This window comes from Vespa crabro, chromosome 10, assembly GCF_910589235.1.
Source record: "Vespa crabro chromosome 10, iyVesCrab1.2, whole genome shotgun sequence".
NCBI lineage: Eukaryota > Metazoa > Arthropoda > Insecta > Hymenoptera > Vespidae > Vespa > Vespa crabro.
The window spans coordinates 5,894,816-5,919,491 of record NC_060964.1 but is presented as its reverse complement, the minus strand read 5'-3'; the positions used below and the strand labels follow the sequence as shown (position 1 = coordinate 5,919,491).

General features: G+C 31.5%; 3 protein-coding genes across 5 annotated transcripts in view; 2 read left to right on the top strand and 1 right to left on the bottom strand.

The window, feature by feature from the left end:
• Nucleotides 1-18,950, top strand: part of LOC124427668 (dual specificity tyrosine-phosphorylation-regulated kinase 2-like) — a 33,072-nt gene extending 14,122 nt beyond the window's left edge. The window contains exon 2 of the mRNA XM_046970880.1: nt 7,003-18,950. Coding sequence (XP_046826836.1) covers nt 7,003-8,235 — 1,233 coding nt within the window. The 3' untranslated portion in view covers nt 8,236-18,950. The remainder of the gene's footprint in view (nt 1-7,002) is intronic.
• A 2,887-nt stretch (nt 18,951-21,837) lies between these two features.
• On the top strand, nt 21,838-23,754 carry LOC124427674. 2 transcript variants are annotated; one of them, XM_046970894.1, is made up of 7 exons: nt 21,838-22,105; nt 22,174-22,360; nt 22,462-22,590; nt 22,660-22,845; nt 22,935-23,202; nt 23,306-23,504; nt 23,576-23,754. In XM_046970894.1, exons 1-7 carry the CDS (start codon nt 22,003-22,005, stop codon nt 23,641-23,643), a joined length of 1,140 nt encoding a protein of 379 aa, XP_046826850.1. In that variant the 5' UTR covers nt 21,838-22,002; the 3' UTR covers nt 23,644-23,754. The 2 variants fall into 2 exon arrangements, with proteins under 2 accessions (XP_046826850.1, XP_046826849.1); XM_046970893.1 differs by having other exon boundaries at nt 23,306-23,643.
• Nucleotides 23,755-23,839: 85 nt separating this feature from the next.
• LOC124427677 lies at nt 23,840-24,659 on the bottom strand. 2 transcript variants are annotated; one of them, XM_046970898.1, is made up of 3 exons: nt 24,512-24,659; nt 24,210-24,392; nt 23,840-24,125 (listed from the first exon to the last, which is right to left on the bottom strand). In XM_046970898.1, the coding sequence occupies exons 2-3, from the start codon at nt 24,331-24,333 to the stop codon at nt 23,893-23,895; spliced, it is 357 nt and encodes a 118-aa protein (XP_046826854.1). In that variant the 5' UTR covers nt 24,334-24,392; nt 24,512-24,659; the 3' UTR covers nt 23,840-23,892. The 2 variants fall into 2 exon arrangements, with proteins under 2 accessions (XP_046826854.1, XP_046826855.1); XM_046970899.1 differs by lacking the exon at nt 24,512-24,659 and having other exon boundaries at nt 24,210-24,501.
• Between the last annotated feature and the right edge of the window lie 17 nt (nt 24,660-24,676).

Here is a 24,676-nt window from a genome sequence, read left to right as displayed (position 1 = left end):
GGCTTTGAAGTCCAATTTATCCTGAAAATCCGTACTCTTTCTCTCACTCTCTTTTTATTATATCTTTCTCTGTTTACTCTGATCTGATCTAATCTGGTTTGGCTTGGCTTGGTCTGGTCTGGTCTAGTCTGGTCTGATCTATCTGTTTGTATTTTTCTTTCTCTTTATTGTTCGGTTGTTCTTCGGTGATCTTCCCTCTTCTTTCTCCGGCTCAATGATGATGTAGAGAAACTGATCGTGCGTCAAGTGCAGCGTCGCGTGACCAACGGAAATAGAGGAGTTAAATTATGGCTAGATGTAATTGAAAATTAATTGAAGCTAGCTTTCCAACCTTTTCGACGGAGTATACGAAGCGACGGAGCGATAAACTGCTAAAGTTCTTTCTTTCTCTTTCTCTCTATATCTCTCTATTTCTATCTCTATCATTATCTCTATATCCATCTCTATCTCTATCTCTCTTTCATTCACTTTCCTTTTTTTCTCTCTTTCTTTATTTCCTTCCTTCTTTCTTGCTTTCTTTCTTTCTTTCTTTCTTTCTCTTTTCTTCTTTATCTTCCGTACGATAGCAATCGAGTAAAACACGGCGATGACCGCGCACGATCGACCGGAACACGAATTCATTTAGAATTTTTTCGAAATTACTCGCCGCATTGAGGACGATGATGGGAAGAAGAGATGCAGGAAAATATCTACCTGCCGCAGGGCTTTTCTTGTCCCGATGAGAAAGGGAATCGTGCGGTAAGCTCGATTTACGATGTAAATGAAAACACAAAGTCTATTGTTGGCTTTCAACTTGTTAACGGAAATAGTCCGTTAAGATGAAAGGAAACTTTCAAATTTAACTTTCATTAAATTTATATATATATATATATATATATATATATGTTTCTTTTTCTTTTTCTCTAATTATATTTTATGTTGTTAACAAAATTATATCGATAATTTATTAATTTCAAACTTATCGGGTATCATACATTTTAAAGAATTAATGTTACGTAGATTTAGAAACGAGAAAACTGATCGAAGATGTTCCGTGTATAGTGAATATTTGAAAAAGGTATAGATTGAAGGTATAGATATGTTGGTATCTTGAAATCTTATTACGAACGATCTAATTCATCAATAAATAATCATTGTATTTGCAAGGATTTAATTGGAGATTAATATTTATCTAATAATATTCCATCGAAATTAATTTGATGAACAATTATTATTATTATCATCATCATCATTATTATTATCATTAATATTACTATTATTATCAAATATAGATTACGATCAGTATAGTATATACATATGTACGATCGATCATTCTAAAAGTTCATCGTGAGTTTTATCGTAAAATCAGAGAAAGGAGAGAGAGAGATCCAAGAAAGGGAAATGCGATGTCAAAAGGACGAAATCACGTAGTAAATATTGAACGTAGTTCAAATTGTCATCTGTTAAAGTTAAATAAATGTCGAGGGAAATGATCTCTTATCATTGGAAAAATTAATAGCCAATATATGATTATAAGATGTTTAAACTGTCGGTGTTTTCGTTGAATAAATATTGGATTTTCGAACAGTAGTTATCACTTTGGCTTTGCACCATTTCCATCGGTCTTTCTGTAAAGGACGTCCAGCAATAAAGACAGAGAGAAAGAAACAAAGAGAAAGAAAGAGAGAGACAGAGAGAGAGAGAGAGAGAGAGAGAGAGAGAAAGAGAAATCGTTTGGAAGGTAACATAGCTTGTTCTAATTATCTGACAAAGCAAGCCAGGTAATCTTTTTTTTGTTCTCCCTTCGTTTTTCATTTTTCTTTTTCACCCCTCTTTTTTCTTCTTTTTTTTTCTTTTTTCTTTTTTTTCTTCTCTTTTTTTTTTCTTTTTTTTTTTTTTTTTTTTTTTTAAATACATATCGCCCCAGGGTTGCCGAGCGTCGACGAGAAAAAATGTCGACAGCGCGTTTGATTAAAGAAAGAAAGAAAGAGGACGTTCGAAGGAAACACGCGCAATAAGCCTCTAGTGGAAATGAGAAAGAGCGTGACTGAGTGAGCGTGCGGATGCGCGTTCACGTGTCGTGTGCGTGCGTCTCTCTCTCTCTCTCTCTCTTTCTCTCTCTCTTTGTGTGTATGTTTGTGTTTGTAAAAGTGAGATAAAAGATAGGGGGTGGAAAAAGGAGGACGTCATAGTCGACAGAGAAAATCCGTGTATTTTATTATATCGGCGTTATGGATGTCAAGAGCAGGACTGTGTTGGTCGCTTCGTTATATATATATATATATATATATATATATATATATATATATATATATATAAATATTAATATTTCGATTTTATATTCGCTAGAAATAGACGACCGATTTACGTTGGTTTGTTCAAAAGAAATCTACTATCGCAACGAATACACGTTCGGTCGTTACGTCCTATACAAAAATGTTATTTAAAGTTCTTCTTTTTTCCTTTTTTTTTTTCTTTTTCTTTTTTTTTTCTCAAGCTTTTTTTCTCATTTCCTTTTACTTTCCTTTTACCATTCCATGTTTATCCTTCGTTACATTGTTTATAACAATAGTGTTTTTGTTTCAATGAAAAATCGAATTTTCATTTGTTTTTTTTTTCTTTTCTTTTTTTTTTTTTCTATTCATGTCCGTCTTTTTCTCTATTTTCCCCCCTTTTCTTCTACTTTCTCCGCCTTTATAGTTTCTCTATAGTTTAAGTTTAGTCGATTTAATGGCTATTTAGCTTATTGATTGTTTTATCGTTGTACATTTTTTGTCTTTTATTTCTCACGAAAGGGTGAGAAGATTGCTATCAGAAAGAGAGAGAGAGAGAGAAAGAAAGAGAAAGAGAGAAAATAAAATAAAAAAAAAAAAAAACAATTCGTTTCGTTCTTTCTCATATAGGCATGGGATCGATGGGGATCATTTCGTGTGTAAGTGTTAAAGATGGAAGTATGTATTAACGAAAGGAGGCAGCTGAAGTATTTCCGGTCAGATGCATCGGTCGACCTTGAGACTCGACTTTCTGACCCCCGGGTTAGATGCATGGGCTCTCTCTCTCTCTCTCTCTCTCTTTCTCCGAACAGCAAACTTTCAGTATGCTCGTAAAACGTGCACTTACCGTAGCTGCGTGTAATTCGTGATGGCCTACTTGCGAATAACATTTTCTGTCTATCTAGTAGTAGCTTAGTATATATATGTATATATATATATATATATATATATATATATATATATATATATATATATATATGGAACATTTTCCATGTATGTACACTTTTTCCATTAGTACATTACATATGTATAGTTATGTACTGTTTATTCGTATTATCGTATATGATTATTGTATATTAAATACAATGAAAATTTTATTCGTTTCGTGTGTCGATTTTTGTTTATAAATTTTTCGTGATTGTTTAAAAGAAGAGAAAGAATAAAACGCGTGAGAAACTCCCATAGATATTAACGTGGACGTTGCCTCTCTCTCTCTCTCTCTCTACGAAGCTTCCTAAAAGCACTATCGATCGTTACGGAACGGATGAAAGGTGTAGGGTGAGGGGGTCACTTAGGGACAATGGCACCGACTCATAGACCAACCAACAAACTATCCTTCCATTTCGACGACGATGACTCAATGTTAGTACTCCTTAGGATTATTATCTTTCTGGTACGAAAGAAATCGTAAAGGGGAAGAAACTATACAACGTTGGATATCGTTGGGCGTGAAACTTCTTCTTTTTCTTTTTTCCTTTTTTTCTTTTTTCTCTCCCCAACGATACGAAGCAACGAGCGGTACGATAAGACGACATCGATTAGTTTTACTACTTTTATCGATGAGCCACTTCCTCGTTGTCCTTGGAAAAAAAGAGAAAAAAGAATAAAAGAAAAGAAAAGAAAAGGAACTATTACAAAATCGTCGATATTATCGTCGACGAAGTACATAATATCGACATAAGTTATAACTGTACAAACACTATTACCGTTCGTCATTGTTGCATAATATTACTTACGTATCAACAATTTACATATTTACAGATCATAATGATGCAATGGAATTGAACGTTTCTCGTTTCGTAAAATCTACGATGACTATGTCGAATATAATTCTAATATTTTTACTTATTATTTGTCACAATGCGAATATATTGAAATTTGTTTGTACGTTCGTTCATTCTTCTTTTTTCTCTTCTTTTCTTTTCTTTTTTTTTTTTCTCCCCTAACACCTTTCTTTTTACGTGCCGAGATTAAGCCGTTATAAAATAACTTTGTCACGATGCGAATATATTGAAATTTGTTTGTACGTTTGTTCATTCTTTTTTTTTCTCTTCTTTTCGTTTCTTTTCTTTTTTTTTTCTCCCCTAACACCTTTCTTTTTACGTGCCGAGATTAAGCCGTTATAAAATAACTTTGTAAAGTTTGTTTAAAAGGAAATAATATGGATAATTGTGTTCGATTATTCTGAACGAAAGTTTTCAATGTATATAAAAAAATCTTTGCTTCGTACGTTTAAATCTTGTGGATGTGCGTAAAAAAAAAAAAAAAAGAATTAATAGAAAATCTCTGGATAAGGTCAAGGTTCGTTATCGAGTATTTAACGGGATCAATAAAAGAGATCCATGTACAATAGGTATATAATGCATTCGTACAACATGATACGAAGCCATCAAAAGCAAATACCGGGTCTCGTTTTGATTGGCAGCTTTGTTATTTTTCATAAAACCGATTTTACGTTTTTGTTCGGCGTATATATTTTCAGGTGACAGTTTATTTGAATGTATCATTCCTGACTCGATGGATGTTACGCTGTAAAGTATTTTATATACCGTTTGATTTCTATTTTCGTGCATCGATTCTTGTAAAAGACAAAAAAAGAGATTGAAAGAGAGAGAGAGAGAGAGAGAGATCCTGGGAGAGAGAGAGAGACTGAGAGACTGAGAAAAAATTAAAAATTGTAAAATCAACAATCATTTATTATTTTCTATTTTAATCATTACAATTGCTAATTATCTTGACAAAAAATTATTTCTAACAAACATTACATCCACAAATAAAATATATATAAACGATATAATGATCGTGTATATATATACACACACACACACACACACACACACACACACACACACACACACACACACACACACACACACACACACATATATATAAGTACGTGATATACAAATGAGATCTTACAATTTTGTTTGCCATTGTCTTTAGTCGTATATAAATTATTCGAAGAATTAGCAGAATGTTATTTTTTTTTTTTTTTTTAACATCGACTAAAAAAACACTTTACCGAGTCTCTTTGAGCTCGGCATTAGTTTCGCACGGCCAAGTGCGACCGCCTGTATAAGTACCACCTGTTACCTTCGAAGCGAAACACCCGCTCCAATTAAGGGAATGACCTTTTTTCTTTTCTTTTTTTTTTTATCTCTATTCTCGTACCGTGACGAAAGGGAAACTGCAAGTTAAATATTTTCAATCCCTTTCTTTCCCTTTTCCTCGTATCGTTTATGTTTTATATTATAGGGAACATCATAAAAAATATAAATTGTTGGCAACTTGATAAATTCTGATCCCTTTTGTGAAAAGTCACTAACACACAATACGATTGAACCCAATACCGAAAGTTAAAATCGTTAAGGTTTGTTCGATGATGATAATAATAATAATAATAATTCCTATCGCATGTTACCCCTTTTCCCTCCCTTGGATAAAGTTGCGAATTCATAATTAGTACGGTGAAATGCATTCATGCGGTAAATAGAGTTGGAAAACCTTCATGAAATTAATACCTTACTGAACGCAACAATGTTTCAGTATTAATCTTGCGGTCATTGTACACATAAACATTATATAGGTATATTGTAAAAGTGATATTGAGAAATTTAATCGTTAAAACTATGTCACAGATAAGCTATTATTATCCAGACAAATAGACTTGCACATCTTAGGGACATATATTTTCTAACTAACATTCATGTTATCCCAAGGGAAGTGGCAATAAAAATCCTATCCCATAAAAATATACTGTAGAGGATAATACATACATTTTTAAAATCGATTTGAACATATTGTTTTTTTTTCTTTTTTTTTTTTTTTTTTTTTTGACAATGACGCATCCTCGATCAAACGGACGCGTGTATTTTTGTCAGAAAACGAAGATGAACTGCTCGAATCGTTATTAATTATTGCAATTAGCATTTGTAAAATGTTTTAGTAGAACACGTTGATTTTTTGCCAATTTGCGATATAACTTAAGATATTTTTATTCTATTTTAAGCCACGATACGCGTTTTTAAGTTCTTTCTTTTTTCTTTTTTCTTCCCCTTTTTTCTTCTTTTTTTTCTTTTTTTTTTTTTTGTTTTGTTTTATCCATCACATCTGATAGCTTATAATTAATGCGATAGATGCATAAATGCATAAGGAACGTGACGAGCTAATAAAGAGATGACCGAGTATAATTCTGGATAATGTCCAATGTTTAAGTCTTAGCTATGCTTGAAGAAACGTCGTTGCTTAAAATATTAAACTAGGTCAGTAAACGAGAAAATCTAAAGCAACGTCTCAAAATTACCGTATTATCATTAGATTGAGATTTCAATATTTAATTTACAATAAAAATATATTCTTTGTTATCAAACGTTCGTAAATAATGAATTGTATTAGATATACATCTTTTTTCATAAACATTACAAATATATATATATATATATATAGACACATTTCGTAAAATTATACGATGTCTTCATTCTTCATTCAGAGATATTTTATCACGAAAATCCGGTTTTTAATAAATAAAAGAACATAGAGGAAATTCTTTATCGCGATCGCGTGAACGGTGAATATGGCGGAACATATTCACAGGAAGAGTTCGCAGAAAAATAATAAAATAATCTAAAGAAAATAATGATCGTGTCCTAGTAATATATCTTATATGAGCTAGCGTCCAATAACGAAGCATACGATGCGATCGTTATGGGAGTGTACTTTATTAATAACCACTGCCCACTCGTATGTCCAGGTGATAGACTTCGGCTCGAGTTGCTACGAGAACCGGCGCGTCTACACGTATATACAAAGCCGCTTCTACCGGGCCCCGGAGGTGATCCTTGGTGCTGGATACGGCATGCCGATCGACATGTGGAGTCTAGGCTGCATTCTCGCGGAACTATTCACTGGGATCCCGCTGTTGCCGGGTGAAGATGAGGCGGATCAACTGGCGTGCATAATCGAACTCCTAGGTATGCCGCCAGCCTACTTGCTAGAAAATGCAAAGCGCCGTCGAAATTTCATCAGTTCGAAAGGTTATCCGAGGTACTGTACGGTGACAACGCTATCAGACGGTACGGCACGGTTTGGTGGTGGCCTATCGAGGAGAGGAAAACTCCGTGGCCCACCGGGTTCGAGAGAATGGAAACGGGCATTGAAAGGTTGTGACGATCTCATGTTCATCGATTTCATAAGGGGTTGCCTCGAGTGGGATCCAAAACTAAGGATGACACCCAGGATGGCACTCAGGCATGCTTGGTTACGGCGTAGATTACCGAAGCCACCCTCGGAAAAGATCAACGACGATTACTTTCCTCCACCGCGAACGTCCGTTACTGGTCTAAGAACGCCAGCTTCTTCAGGTAGCAAAACCATCACCACGGCTACCACTACCACCATCAACACTACAGCCATAAATACGGCCACTACCACGACTACTACTGCCGTCGCTGCTGTAGCGGCCACTGCTAGGAGCAATACCCTTCAGTCAACGAACGTCAACGCTGCGGCGACTAGAAACAAAGTGCGACAAAAATCACAGCCACAACAACAGCAGCAGCAGCAGCAACAGCAGCAGCAACAACAACAACAACAGTTGAATGATTTCTATTGTCGCAGATCGACTATACACTCAAGGCATCCCCAGTCGGGTATTTTTGGCAATACGACGTCGGTTCAAACAACGGTTCATGCAGTTTCCTCGAATCATCAGCCGAGTCTTAGCAGTCATCAGTCCTTGAATTCGGTCGGCACTGCTGGATCTCAACAGCAACAACATGGCGCCAGTCATCAATTGCAACAACAGCAGCAGCAACAGCAACATCAAAGCAACGGATCGTCGCATGGATCATCTTCTCATGGATCTTCCTCCCATGGATCCTCTTCTCATGACAGTCATAGTTCGCACGGTCCTTCGAGTGCTTTGAGTCGCGTGATATTAAGCAAAGAGTTTATCGAAGAACTCAGACGTTACGCCGAAATATGAGGACGTCGGCTCACACGTGTGCCACTGCCGTCATGTTCGTTAATAACTTCGAGTAGCGTTGACCTTGGAAACCGTGCGCAGACGGTAACATTGACGTCAAGGTGAACGAGGAAGGGTCGTGAAATTGAAAGGTTAACGATCCTTCGAAGCTTTGCCAGAATACAAACACTCTGTGCGATGAATGACCTCGCCCTATACGTTCTAGGCGAGCGTTTAGTGATATAAGTGATTTCGCATATTACGAGAGAGATTGACCTACATTCGAACCTTTTTAGACCTATTTCGTTTCTTTTTATTATTATTATTATTTTTTTTTGTTTTTTTTTTTTTGTTTTTTTGTTAGTCCGATCTGAAAGAAATTGGTCTTTAACCGGGTGTGTAATATCGCTGCATTTTATCGATGTCGTAATTCGATTTTTAATTGTGACGCTGAATTCGTGATAACGTTAAGGCACAAAATTTAATTTAGATGTATAAATAATACGTGATATTCGTCGGAGTGACTAGTCTATCCCTAGCTCTTATCCACGAAAGCACGACTCTCTTTCTCATTTTAGTATCGTATAGTATGCTAGTGCTCAGTTTTCTTTTGTTTAGCCGCTGAACGTTTGCTCCTGTTGTCATTGCTGGATCTTTTGTAACAATCGTATTATTCACTAACTACGAAGGCCGTCGTAAGCGCATAAATACAAATACATAGGCATTACTTGCCATCGGTGAATTGGTATCGTGCGAAACCTCATTTATATCGACATTTATTACATTGTCTTGACTTTTAGGTTATTGTGCCAGAGAAGTCGGGGAATGCGAAGGGTTCATAAGCGTGTATAACATCGTCAATGAATCGATCCGGAATACTCGATTGAAAGGGTTTCTAACTCTGTGACTGTATAGTAAGTAAAACAAATTGTACAATGAATTTCTTCTAGGCGTATATCATTAAATCTGACTGGGGTTAAATTCGTGTCACGAGAAATACATATTTAAATTAAATTCAATAATATTCTTTATCATTTCACTGTCTTTAAGGAATCTCGCGTGACGGTTATCGTAAAAGTAATATTAAATTGTCCCATGAAACCTCAACTATTCTTCCTATCGATCTTGAGACACTTGACCTTCTTAATTTGCATATCGGAGAATATCATTGAACGCAAGGGAAAAAATTAGAAAGATTTCCTTTTTGAATCTTTTTTCAATGATTAATATATAATTGTATATATTGCATTGTAGATATAAGTGAAGTTGTACGTATTTATATATATATATATATATATATATATATATATATATATATATATATATATATATATATATATTATATTGGCGAAAGAAAATTATGAAAGTCTTTAACGATGAATAATTTATTTTGTACAAAATGTAAGAGGAAGTCGTATATATGTCGTATTACATAATCCGACTATAATAATTTTCAACGAGAAAATCTCTTTTACGAAAATTTTATTGAATTTTCGAATTATCGAAAGTATTTCTTTAATTTTTACATGGCACATCGAGATAAGTAATAATCACGTTTCGGTGTGCTTTTTAAAATGATTATTCACGCGTAACAAATGAGGATATTTTATAATCGTATAATCGAACGTAAAGATCAATTCGTATCCAATACTTATTATACGTATACGTAATATACGTTGCACAAGAGTAAAAGCGATGAACGAATATTCATCGCGGAATGTTTGTATATTATAAATGCTCGAGTGCACATATAAATACATATGTTGAGTAGAATTCATTCTGATTTTTGTATTACCGGTTATACACGCTTCCGCCTGATGAAAAAACATAGGTGAGGGTTATTTTTAATTAAATGCGAACATTATTCCCAAAGACTTCGAAAATGTGATACGAACGATAATCGACGTATAGGCGTTAATGGGAAAAAAAAAAAGGAAAGAAAAAAAAAACACAAAACGAAAAAAAAGTAAAAAAAGAAAAAAAGTCAAAAAAAAAAAAGTAAAAAAGAAAAAAAATCGTAAAAACGTGTTCCGCACATCTTTTTCTCGATGATTCTCCTTCATGAATCAAAAAAAAAAAAAAAAAATTAAAGAAAAGAAAAGAAAAAATATAAGAGAATTGGTTTCGACGATGCCATTCAGCCAGATGCCATTCATCATGCCGATCGGAAAGGTTTGCTGTCCTGAAGTAATATCTTTTCTTTTTAATTAATTTTTTACTACAATCTGCTACGACGTTGTATTTAATCGGAAATTCATCGAAATTATTTGCTTATTTTAATGTTTCTTATTGGTAAAATGAGATCAAGCGTATTCTGATAATTAAATATTTATATAATAATGACATCGTCGATATTGAATGCTTTCAAAGAGCTATTTTGTATGATTAGGAATGACAGCAGCGAGCAGCGAGGCAATCAAAGAAACGGAGTGATATTCGGTTGTCGACAGTTGATACCGAACAGGATAACGTTATGTGATATGGAATTTAAACCGTACTGTCATTTATATTGGCAAAGAAAATATATATATATATATATATATATATATATATATATATAATCAGATAAAAAAAGAAATAAAAATATAAGTTATATCGCGCTGTAACGCTAATTATAAAAAGCCGCGCTAATATTTAATAAGATATGTATTATTATGCGCATATATAGCGAGAAAGAGTAGAAAGTTGCCATCGTGGTTACGAGAAGAACATATAAAGTGTGGTGTTCGTAAAACGTTGCATTAACTCGTTGATCATATCGAGCATTCTTCCTTACGAAGTGTATTATCGTATCCGTGCTTTTTCATCTTTCGTGATTCATCGTGCGCAAAAGAAAAGAAAGAAAGAAAGAAAGAAAGAAAGGAAAAAAGAAAAGAAGAAAGGGAGGGGAGGAGAAGAAAATTAATTGGTTGATAAATGCTAATAGTCGATTTTATATTCCCAAGAGAAACGTAAGATGGAGGAAAAAAGATACGTAAAATATGGGGGTGGGTCATAAGAACAGGTTGGTGGTTCGGTTACGGTGACACGAGGATACTTCGACAAGCATTTAAATAACTAAGGTATATATATATACATATATATATATATATATATATATATATATATATATATATATATTCTGTAATTTGCGCTATGACGTCTGTCAAGGATCGATCGACACGCCACTGCCAATAACTTCTTTTATAAGTTTTATCGCTCGAACTTTTCTTCTCTTTGTTTTTTTTTTATATATATAAAATTTATATATATATATACGGGCGCTCATCTTATTTACGTGCCTAGTCTCTTCATTTTCTTCGAGATCACCTTGAGTTACGTCAGAGCGAAGTACCACCGTATACCAATATCATACACGACACACACACATATATATATATATATACAAATACACACACACACACACATATAATACACAAAAAATACACGTACACGCACGAGCATATTCCTTTCGAGACTCGATGTGAATTTTCGAAAGTCGTATTTCTCCAAATGCGATCACAATCGATAAAATATTACTACGAGCTCGAAAGTGCTTAATGAGTGTGATATAAGTACGTACGTATGCATTTACATAAATTACAAAAATATACAAACACTATACCGTACACGTGTCCACGATTTATTTAAATACGAAAATATTATATACGTAAGCATTTATTGGCAGAATCGCGAGAAAGAGAGTTAATTGTAACTTATCACCAGGAATCCGTTCGCTTGTAACACTATTATTATTATTATTATTATCATTATTATTAATATTAATATTATTATTATTATTATTATTATTATTATTATTATTATTATTATCCTCATCATCATTACTATTATTATATTAATACTGTGATTAACGTTAGGGACTTCGTTGTTTGCCACACTCGACCTTGGCTTCTCAAGCATCAACGTGTTGATTATCATTGCCAATATATATATATATATATATGATCTCTCTTCTTTGATCAGAAAAAAAAGGACACAAGAGATCTGTAGTCTGTCTCTCTCTCTCTTCCTTTCTTTCTATTTATCTATCCCTTTTATTTAGGACCGTTGTTTCTTATTTTGAAACCCTTAAGTGATTTCCTTACTTTCTAACGAATTGCTACTTATATATATATATATAAAGAGAAACCGGAAAGAAAAAAAAAAAAAAGAAAAAAAAAAGATAAGTTCTCTCGTGCAAAGCGTTACGATGCCAAATAAGGTATAATAAATGATAGCTTTGGGCGTAAATATCGTACGATGTAAGTGCAGACGATTTCAAGGTCGGGAGGACTCCTACTCAAGGTAAACGAGGGTGTTCGTGTTACGATTGTCTGGTAGTCGCTCGCCGTCCGCCTTTCCATAAGAAGCGTACGAACGTAGTACGTCAACTGCTGTACTCCTGCATACGTACGTGCGTGCATGCTCACGTTGCACTTATGTACATCTCCTTTTCTATCTTTACTTACATCCTTGTGCATAGAACAGAGAAAGAGAGAGAAAGAGATAGGAAAAAGAAACTAGATCATTCAGAAGCACGTCAATTCCTTTTTAATTTATCACCGATTTAACATTACCACGATTCACGTAGAATTCCTTTTTCATTAGACCGGAAATGAAATCTTCATTCCTCAAGTAATCGCATACAAATTTCTTTTCCTTTTTCCTTCCATTGTTCAACCATTTCTCTCTCCCTCTCTTTCTCTCTCTCTCTCTCTCTCTCTCTTCCTTTGTCTTTTTTCTTTTTTCTTTTCTTTTTCTTTTTTCTTTCTCCATACGATCGAACGTACAATAATTCTTGGAATTTTTTACCAACGGTCTTAGCACTCGAAGGATCTCGAAGTCCTTCATTTATCTTGATATCGAGAATCTTCTTAAAGATAGTGTGTGTATATAATTACAGGTACGATGCTGTCTGAACCGCGAAGAATTTTTTTCGTTCTTTTTCCTTTTCTTTTTTTTTCCATACACTCCTCCTCCCCCTCCACCCCACCCTTTCTTTCTTTTAATCTCCATTTTCGAAATATATATATATATATATATACTTTCGTACGGCAGACCTTTCATGAGGGGAAATGCGGTCGTAATTTTTCGATCCGCGAAACGGCCTTTCTCCTTTCGCGAATTTTTTCATGCTCCAATCAGAAAAAGAAAAAAAAAAAAAAGAAAACGCAATTATAAAAAATACAATTATAAATTTTATATATGAGAGAGAAGGGAAAAAGATGAAGAAAGAAAGATAGGAAGAAGTGTAGAAAGAAAGAAAGAAAGAAAGACGTGCTAAGGATCTTTTTACTTCGATTGATTCGCAACGAAGCGAAGCAAATAAGAAAAGAAAAGTGCGCTCTCCGTTCGGTTTGTTGCTTTCGAATGTAAGAAATGTGATAAAATCTTGTTTCGTTTTGTTTCAGAATTCGTTTTTTCTCTTTTTTTTTTCTCTTTCTTTTTTTTTATTCTCTTTATTCCCTCTTTCTTTTCTTTGCTTCTTCTTTTTTTGGTTATTTTATTCCATTTTATTTTATTTTTCTTCTCCCTCTTTCAATTTCTTTTATCGCATTACTCTCGTACAGAAAGGAATACTGACCATTTAAAAGATCGAAGAAACGCGATAAAAGCTGCGGACGAAATTGCAAAACTTTTTCTATCGATTACTTTTTATCGAAATAAGAAAAATTTGATAAGTAAATACAAATGCGAAATTAACCCAAATTGACACTATTATCCGGCTAGACCTTTGAACAATGATAAATAGTCGTTTGTAATTCGTGAACGCTATAAGACATCATTAATAATAAAATAATCTAGAAAATATAACGAGAGAGAGAGAGAGAGAGAGAGAGAGAAAGCGAGAGAGAAAGAAAAAAAAAAGAAATTAGGAGAAAATATTATAGTGGGATCAGACATCGAGAGAACTGTTTGTAAAAAAAATATATTTGCCTTTCGACAAATAATTCAATTGGTATTGTGATTAAATTATATAGAACTTAATAATAAGCTCGCGATAATTTTATATATACATGGAGAAATGTTAACATACATACATATATACATACATACATATGTGCATGCATAAATGCATACATAAATACATACATACCTACGTAAATAGATATGTACGATTATGTGTTTAAGCTCGCGGTAAAAAGAGAAAGCTCTAGATACGGCGTCGTTCGCGAGCAAGTAAGTCAAATGAAAATAAGAATAGAAAAGTATATAATATAACCCTATGCTTTATAAAATAACGGAAAAAACTATAAAAGGGAAAAATAGCCGCACAATGTTTTCCCTTCTACGTTGTGCCGATGATAAGACTATTGAAGTTACTAAAACTCGGAAGTAAGAAAGAAAATAAAAATATCTCGGTCGATCGCGCATACGTATATGTATATTACGTTTTAGCTAGTTAACACGATAGTCTTATATGATAACTATGTGAATAAGAGTGATAGAATGCAAGGGAGAGAGAGAAAGTGAAATGTTGATATAAAAGATATGAAAGAAAGCGAGAGAGAGAGAGAGAGAGAGAGAGAGAGAAAGAAAGAGAAAGTAAAATAAAGCGCGATAGAGAAAACGAGAGACTGTAAAAGATTTCTATATAATAATTATGTATATGTATAATGCGATAAGGCGTTTGTATGATAATTAAGAATTTCGTAATTATTCGCTAGGAATAAACATTATGGCGCGTGTTATATATATATATATATATATATATATATATATATAAACGACGTATATATATATACATAAAAACATAAGTAAAATATATGTGGCGAGGTGCTTTAAAGTTCATTGAACGCGCGCCCCTCCCCCCTTGCCTTGTGAACTTGCTCCTAATCTTGTAATGTCGATCAATCGACGAATCATCCTTCTCCTTCATTTCTCTAAGTCAGGTTGAAGAGAATTTTCTGTGTGAGACCGCGTGTTTCTATATATGTATGTATGTATGTTTGTATGTATGTATGATGTATGCCTGTCTGTCTGTCTGTCTGTCTGTCTGTCTTTGTGCATTTTCGTCGTGCTTCTTAGTTCGCGGCTTGGATCGATGATCAATTCGATCATTGTCCTTTGTTATTTTCTTCTACGAGAAATGTGTATGAGATCGATGTACGTACGTACGTAGATATATGTATCATACATACAAAAAGAAATACAACATACAAACGAACAAACAACATAAATATATATATATATATACATAAATACATACATACATATATATGTGTATAATTTATTCAGGTATAAAATCTTTATATTCAAATTCGTATTCGGCACAACGTGAACGAACGAAGATACTTGAAATGTTTTGTAAGTAGGATGATCGAAAAGAAAAAAAGAAAGAAAGGGAGAGAGAGATAGATAGATAGAGAGAGAGAGAGAGAGAGAATCGGAATACAATACTGATCGATCCTTTTTGGCAATAACGAGAACGATAGATTTATTTTTCTTTTTTTTCCTTTTTTTTTTTTCTTTTTTTTCTTTGTTTTTTCTTTTCTTTTTTTTTTTTGTTTGGTAAATAACTACGAATAGACACGTTTTACCTCTCACGTTCCTCCGCTTTCGGAGATAGAACACTTATTGATTTGTACGCGACATTGCTTATACATACATGCATACATACATACTTGCATACATACATACATACATACATAGATGCATATAATGAAATATTTGTACGTTGTTACTCGTCGAGCCGTTCCTCCGACACTGTGCATTTCATTGGCCCGTGTATCACTTTTTATTGTTTTTCTTCTTGTATCAAATCGATATATATATATATATATGTGTGTATGTATATATATTGAAACTTTGTATATAATATATCATTTTTATCCCTGTGGTTGAGAATAGTTACTTTTCGATGAATGGTATGTAAGTACGTTCATGCAGGCGCAAGATACTTAAGGAATAAAAAAAATCATTCACAGGATCCAATGACAATACACCCAGAAGTTGTTAAAAATCTTTATATTTTTCCGTTTTTCTTGCGATCGTGTGTTTACTTAAAGGGAACACGATATATACATACATGAATAAATAAATAAATAAATAAATAAATAAATAAATAAATAAATACATACATACATACATAAATAATATAAACATTCCGATAAAATTCACAAAATGCACGAATAAGTCGGTTTTATTTGCGTTCGATCGTCGTGCAATAGCGTGTATATGTATATATATATATATATATATATATGTAGGTACATAGATGCATATGTGTAGTATGTCTCTATGGAAAATCTGTATTTAAACGAAAAAGAAGAAATAGTAGTAAAGAGGTGAAAGAAACGAAAGAAAAAAGGGAAATAAGCATGCTGCCAATTGTAATTTCGCAAACACTCGCATGAACGTTCGTAATGTTGAAGAAGAAGAAGAAGAAGAAGAAAAAGAAGATGAAAAAGAAGAGGAAGAAGAAGAAGAAGAGGAAGAAGAAGTAGTAGAAGAAAAGAAGAAGAAGAAAAAACGAAACGAAATAATACAAAAAAAAAAAGAAAGACAAAAGAGAGGAATTATTCTACAAAAAAAGAAAAAGTACAAGACGCGTCTCTCATACACGTACATGCACACATAACACGAAAAAACAATACTTTAGGACGTATCGAATATAGTCTGTATACACACATTCTATACATAACACGGATCATTACGGATATATACATTTAACCTTTAAGGAATATTTACTGATACACAGGTTTCTTAGGTCACTGCGTGTATTCAAACCCTAACCGCCATTTTGCGGAAACGTTATCGTTTGACTTTCTACGATAACGTTTTTGTATATCCTAGTTTTTTAATCGTATCTAATGGCGAGAGACAACTTTTCTTACAATTTTCACTGTAAAATCATTGGAAAAATTCATTTCGCGCTGATCGCCATAGCCGCTGCAAACGACAACGAAAAATATTTCGGGAAATAAAGAAAAAATCTTCGTACGAACGTCCTTCCACATTTCTCTCGTGCACGCACATACGCATATACCGTACACATAAACTCGTACATAATAAACATACACATTTTATTAAATTATATTTATATTCCTTGCGTTCTTGTATTATCTTTTTTATCATACTTATTATAATATTAGGTTTAATGTTTAATTAAAAGCAAATATGCTTTTCTCGAAGCATTGATTGATATCTCTTCGTGCAATTTATATTTTATTAGTCGGAAATCGATTGCAGCGGCAATAATTCCGAAATCGAAAGAAGAGATACATACACGTGCACACATACACATAAATACATACATACATACACACACACACATATACCGTCATGTAACATTATTGTCCATCGTCATCATCATCATCATCATCATCATTATCATCATTATTATCATCATCACCCTGCTTCTCCAAAAAATATAATTTAACAGATAAGTTCTTAAGATTAACTTCATTCTCTCTTTCTTTATTTCCTTTTATTTTATTTTATTTCTATCTCTTTCTTTTTTTTCTTTCGTCTTTTTTATTTAAGTGACAATGCAAAGTTTGATCTCTTACTCTGGTACATACACACGTCATTATATATATATATATATATATATATATATATATATATATATATATATATATGTATATATAAGTATTAATTAGGAATGTTATTAATCAGGCAAAGCGTAGGGAAGCGCTCTCGTTGCGTTTGGATTTTGCTTTCCTTGTAAAAACGACGACGATGAGGAAAACCGTGTCGCTTATGTCGTTCTTCAGCGTGTCTGCTGGATTGTAATATCGTAATATGTATTTATCGTTCGAACGATCGACACGGTTAAAAATATGCGTGCTTAAAAGAAAATTCAAACGAAGTGATTCTTTACGAAACACAGATATAAAAAAAAAAACTCTTTTTCTCATTAACTTGTAATGCGTTCTCGCCACGTGCCATCGAGCGATAACGCGAATGTCTTTGAATTTTCTTTTTTTCTTTCTTTCTTTCTTTTTTTTTTTCTTTTTCTTTTTTTTTCTCTCTTTTTTTAAAGGTACTGCGCTCCGACTTGATTGAAAAATGAAATATAAAATGCTGCTTGTGACAGTTCGAAAAAAAAAAAAATATAAAAAAAAAAAAAAAAAAGAAAAAAATATTAAATATTTCAAACAGCAATGCCTTATGTTCTTTAAGCATTCGTCCCTTCCGCTCTCACGTTGTAATTTGCGAAAAGAGATAGATCGAAATGAAAGAGAGAGATTGAGATTGAGATTGAGAGAGAGAGAGAGAGAGAGAGAGAGAAATGATTCGAGACGCATTTTCATTGATAATCGAGATTTGTAAAATATTATGATGACGTGTTCTATGCTTTTAAATATTTTACGCACGAGAAAAATGCAAAATTTTTGTGAATGACGAGCCGTATTCAATCGAATCGACGAATTGAAGTCGAACTCGTACGATTACGATCGACTACGTATTAAAAGTAATTGTTAAAAACATGCAAGAACTGGATCTGTTCTATTGCCTTAAAAGGATGCCGCTTTTGTTCTGCGTAATATGTGTTATTCCTTTTTGTTTGTTCTTTTTTTTTTTTTTTTTTTACTTTTTTTTCCTTATTCGTTTCTCTTTCAAAAGATTTCATTCAAAAATTCGAACTGTTTTGTCATCTATTCTTTTATTACAATCGGCAATGATCAATATCTCGAGATATCGAGGGAAAAAAAGTGTGTTAGCTAACAGGTGGTCTTATATTGGAATGACATTGTTCTATAGAAAATTCTTGGAGCGATGGCTCGATTAAAGGATAATATCAAAAACAATTCATTTTATATCGATCTTTGGACTATCTTTAACCCTTAAAAGCTATCAGAGGAAATGATAAAAAGAAATAATACGATTGTGAAAGTTTATTATTATTATTATTATTATTATTATTATTATTATTATTATTATTATTATTACTACTATTATTATTATTATTAATATTATTATTATTTAAAATTTAGATGAAAAAAAGAAAAATGAGAAATTAATCTGCGTTTGTGTGTGTGTGTGTGTGTGTGTGTGTGTATGATACTGGTAGGTTATTAAAAATAGTTTGAAAAAGGAAAAAAAGAAAATCAGTGTTAACTATCGTCAATTAAAGATTTAATTTATTAAAAGGAATATTCACTCGGTGGAGTGAAATTTCATATCCGATGATAACTTTTAAAGGTTAATAATCCTTGACATTCGCGCCGAATAAACACCCATCTCTCACTTTTTCCTACTTTTTTTTTCTTCTTTTTTTCTTTTTTTTTTTTTGCAGCTTTTTCGCACAAAAATACGTAACTGGAGTCGACGATGATACTACATCTCTCTGGGCGCATTAGTGTGTAAATAACTGGATAATAATTATGGCCGCTTGACGCACGAGATGCGCTATGCGAAGAGATCGTTGGATAAAATGTTCCTCCGAAATCGAGGTCATAAATTCTATTGCCATGTTATATCCACGTGGAGAATTCATTTTTACATTTTAAAAAGAATATATCTCTTGTCGTTTTGTTCTTTTCTTAATTTTTTTTTTTTTTTTTTTTTTTTTTTTTTTTTTTTTTTTTTTATACGAAATTTAAAATCCTTTTGTTTTTAACGGGAGAACGACATTCAAAGTTCGATGCGCGCGAACTTTCGAACAAACGTCGAAACAGATAAAAGTAATAAAGTTAAATAATAGAAAATATAAAGGAAAAGTTTTAACAATTTATTGTATTATCTCTATCAGATAAAATTTTATACTTTCTATATAAATGTTAAACGAATGATTATTTTATCATCATATATGATACTTCGTTATAGTCGATTAATAATGGAAAATTTTCGAAAAATTTCTATCGGGCTACAATTATCTGGCAACTGACTTTTCCGGGTCGGATGTATTTTTAATCCTTCCATCGAGATGTGGTTTACGACTCTGACGTCAAACAGCCAAAGCGTAGATGATTTGCACACGGATACTTCGGCAAATCGCCAATACAAAGATCGATCGATCACGATGAGTCTCCTCTAGTAGTTGCTTTTTGACGGGTTAAACTAAATGGCATCGTTTTTTTTTTCTTTTTTTTTTTTTCCAACAGATTATCAGATATAATCTATTGTCGTTTCGACTGTCTCTTTTCTCTTTTTTATTTTCTTTCTAGACGTTAATATTTTTCGTTCGAATGATTATCATCATACGAATATATCGTTAAATTTCATTTAGAAAAATTCGATCGTTCGATCAATTAGCCTGATTCGTATTCGAATCTAAGACGTTATAATATTTTACGTCTTTTTTGAGACGAGAGAGAAGAGAGTCCGAGTTCTCGCTCGAACAATGATCCCGAAATGTTTCCGTACTCGTCGGTGGGTAAACCGGTCTTTTAAGAGGCAAGCGAGGAGATCGAACTCATGACACTGTTCCTGTCTCTTCGTACCGACCACTTATTTTCGGTTCGTACGAATTCAATGGCAAGCGACGTTTGGCCATTTGCCAATGGTGCCTCGACTAACCACCGTTGTTCTATCTTTTAAATAGTCATCTATCCTGTTAAAGTTCCTTTGAACTTTGTCAACCAAATGACGAAGTATGGAAGAAATATGATTTGGCTGTAATGAGTCACGCCAAAGGACACGTGTAATATTTTCCAATGACGAGGAACCTTAATAGATCACCATTTTACGTATAATTAATGCCTAACGTGTATCTAATGTCTCAAATATGTTAAAACCTTTTTCTCTTTTAAAAAATTTACAAATGATGATTATTCGTACGTCTTTTTACAATTGAAAGGAAAAAAAAAAAGTAAAGAAAAAAGGAAATATTCTTTATTTAAATAAGAAGAAGAAGAACAAATAATAATAATAATAATAATAGTACAACGATGAGTATTAATCAATCTGATATTTTCATAGTAAAGAGAAATTTTATTGCATTTTGAATTTACTTTGTAATATAAATCGATCGATGTCATGAAGTTTCAAATGAATAGTAATTGAGTTTAACGCACCGCGGCGCTACTCTCGCCGGATATATTTTATGACGCCATGAAACGTACCTTAATGTATTCGATCTATTGATCGTTTCATATATCGTCTAGTTTATTAGGAATACGAGAACATTGTTAAAAATGAAATAACGTTTATTATCGAGATATGTCATTTAATAATTTCTTTATATATATCTCAGGTTTTTAAAAAATTATCGACAATTATCCTTGCAACATTCTCATTGGCTATTCCTTTAGTCTACTTAATAAAGACCAATAAGCAAACGCGACATTTTCTGTTGTGTTATAAATGCATTCGAATAATCGTCATGTAATTGTTTTAAAGTAGATTTTATTTATTTTAAATGTTTGTTACGATAAGTCAAATAACAAACAAATATATCTCTTATTGATATAGATAAAAATAAGTTTTTCATACATTTAATCTAATATTTTTATGATTTTATTTTTCTTAAGCAAACGTAATTCTCACGTCTAACCAATCATAAAGTGTTTGTTAAAGACGTTTTGAAGTTATCGAAACTATCTGTTTGATTTTTTTCGGAAATTTAAATGTCCTCTAAAATTTTATTTCGTTATGATATGTGAACGTCTTATTATCATATAAAAATAATTTTTTATTTATTTTTTTATTTATTTTTTATATTTATTCATATAAATTGAAATATATACAATTTTCTCTGGCTCTCTCTTTTTCTCTTTCTATTAAAGTAGTTATTCAAAATTGTTAATAACTTTAAATTATAAACATTCTGTGATTTGTTAATATAAGTTTTAAAATTTAATGCTCGAAGAAAAATGCATTAGAAATTCATGGAATTAATAAGTTTAATTAAATATTAAAATGATCACAGTATTAATTATTATTTGTATATACGGTTCATTGGCATTAGAAGGAAGCGAAGTTCTCAAAAATCTAGGAGAAAAACAATACACATTATTAACAAGTATGTCATATGATTTGCTATAAAATTTTTTTTTTTTAATATTTTTAAATAAATTTCTTTTTTTACAGCTAAATCATCTTTACCACAACATGGATTATGTTGGTATAATGCACTTAAATCAATCAAAAATAGTTGTGAGACTTTGAATGATAATGAACATTCTCTCTTAGCTTTAAAATTAGCTAATTGTTTTTTGGAGGATTCTGGTCATACCTCTTATGATTGCCATCTTAGTAAATCAGAAGATATTCGAAAGTAATTTCTTGAATGATTTATAAATTGAGTCATTAATTTTCCAAATATATTTATAAGAGTATTTGCAACTTTTTTTGTTTTTTCTTTTTTTTTTTTTTTAGAGAGTGTATTAATCAAATGTCAGATAGAGCATTCAATGTATATAATGAATTTTATACACATACAACACACATTTGTTTTTATTTAAATTATGAAGCATGGCAGGTGGAAACTGACAATACCATTAAATCGTGAGTATTGAATATATGAAATTGTTTCTTCGTAATGTTTATTTAAATTAAATATAATTTTTAATATAGATTATATAAAGTTTCTTCTCAAATGAAGGAACAGTTATTAGAGGCATCAGAGATGCAAAGTGCGATGTTGAAGAGTCAAAAAGAAGGATTAAAAATTCAAAATGAAATTTTAGATCATGGTAAAGAACTTGGAAATGTATTAAAATCTTCATCTGAAACTGTGAACGATATGGTTATGGAATTTAAGTATGTTACAATAGTATTATACTAATAATATTATTGAGAGAACCAAAAGTATTTATAAAAAATTCTATGGAAGCCTTGTTATATTTTAGAGAATCAGCAAAAGATCAGAAGGAATTACTCTATGAGATTTTTTCTTATATACGTACTTTTCAAAATTGGATTATTGGAGAAGTATCTTGGTTCCAATCCATTATTTATTATACTATCAGTTGTATTCTTTGTGCATTATTTAGTTCGGCTAAAAGAACTGCAGATGCTCGTGTTACACTTTTTACAATTCTTAGTTTAAACATTACAATAGAAAGAATGTTAGTTCAATATTACGACAACGTTATGCATCAATCTACACATGACAAAGTAAAAAATTAGAACATTTTTAACAAGTTAATTATTATATGAATTGGATTATATCTGTTTGATAATATGAACTATATATGTACATATTTGATAATTTTTTTAGGTAGAAATAATATATGTAACTTGGTCAATAAGAAAAATATGTTTAACATTATGTGCAGTTACATTACTATATACTTATTACTATTATAAAGATAAGCAATTAGAAAGTTTTCATGTTCTTAGACGAATAGAAAATCGATTAAATAGAATGCAAATAATTACACCTACCAATGGTAACCAAAACCATAATAAGCCTATTCGTAAGTTTATGATTTTTATAAGTATTTGTTATTGTAAAAGTATATTTTTTAATAGTAATTATACTTTACAGGTCATTCTGAAAGATTAGCTATTAAACGTTTGCATGCTGCTTCTGTGAAGGAGCATAATTCAAATTAATATTTGTATATCATTTTTTAAATTTCTATCCTTTTTAATGAAAAATGCTATTATTTAATATAAAAAATATAAGTAAGTATATAATTGTTATAATTAATATTTATTCTAATTTTTTTTTTTTTTTTTTTTTTTTTTTTTTTTAATATTAATGACAGATTTTAGAAACAATCATTTTGAAAAGATATACATATCTTAATTTATTTCTAAATATTTATTTGATATACTTAATAAACATAAATATAATTATAATTATCGTGTGGGATATAAATTTAATAAATAACTAATTTGTTTAGAAGAAAAATCTTTTGAATTAGGAGTGGGCACTGTTTTTGACCGTGCAATTTTCAGGTTCTTGCTCATATTTGCAAATTTTTGATTACATTGTTCGAACGATAAGAGTTCTTTCTTACAATCAAAATTATCGAATTCTTTTTCTCTAAGACATGTTAAAAGTATTGCCATTTCATGTAAACAACCTTTATCTGCAAAAATAATAAGTTATTATAAAATTATCATAAAATATTAAAAAAAACATATATATATATATATGTATATATAAATCATACTTGTTATATCAGATCCTTTATGAGATACATAATTATTTAATACTAAATCACCAAAAACTTTAAGTGGGACTTTTTTTTCAGATTGAGGACGCCGTCCTTTAAAACAAGCAAGACTGAATTTCATTTTTATATTATATTCGAATAATTTTTTCAATTACAATCGAGGTTATATTCTTGTGATACCTGTAAATACGTTTATAGGGAGTAAGGTAATATTCAAATATAATTTATCGAAATTTATATAAAATAAAATTCCTTCTTATGATGTAATAATCCAATAAAATTTGATATTTTATACGTACAAATATAATAAGTAAAAAAAAAAAAAAGTCAAGATTTATTCTGAAAATTCTTTGGATACTAGATGGCGCTTATGATCCAATTACAACGTGAACAAATCAAAAGTATTGTAAATCAATTGAAAATTTTATCAATTAATAATAAAATAATATACATTTAAATTAATT

Bases quoted from the DNA above. Each gene is read 5' to 3' on its own strand.
- LOC124427677 (XM_046970898.1), bottom strand. From the start codon at position 24,333: ATGAAATTCAGTCTTGCTTGTTTTAAAGGACGGCGTCCTCAATCTGAA. The intron at 24,126-24,209 runs GTATGATTTATA...TTATTTTTGCAG, and splicing joins TAAAGGATCTGATATAACAA to ATAAAGGTTGTTTACATGAA.
- LOC124427674 (XM_046970893.1), top strand. From the start codon at position 22,003: ATGATCACAGTATTAATTATTATTTGTATATACGGTTCATTGGCATTA. The intron at 22,361-22,461 runs GTAATTTCTTGA...TTTTTTTTTTAG, and splicing joins AAATCAGAAGATATTCGAAA to AGAGTGTATTAATCAAATGT. The intron at 22,591-22,659 runs GTGAGTATTGAA...TTTTTAATATAG, and splicing joins ACTGACAATACCATTAAATC to ATTATATAAAGTTTCTTCTC.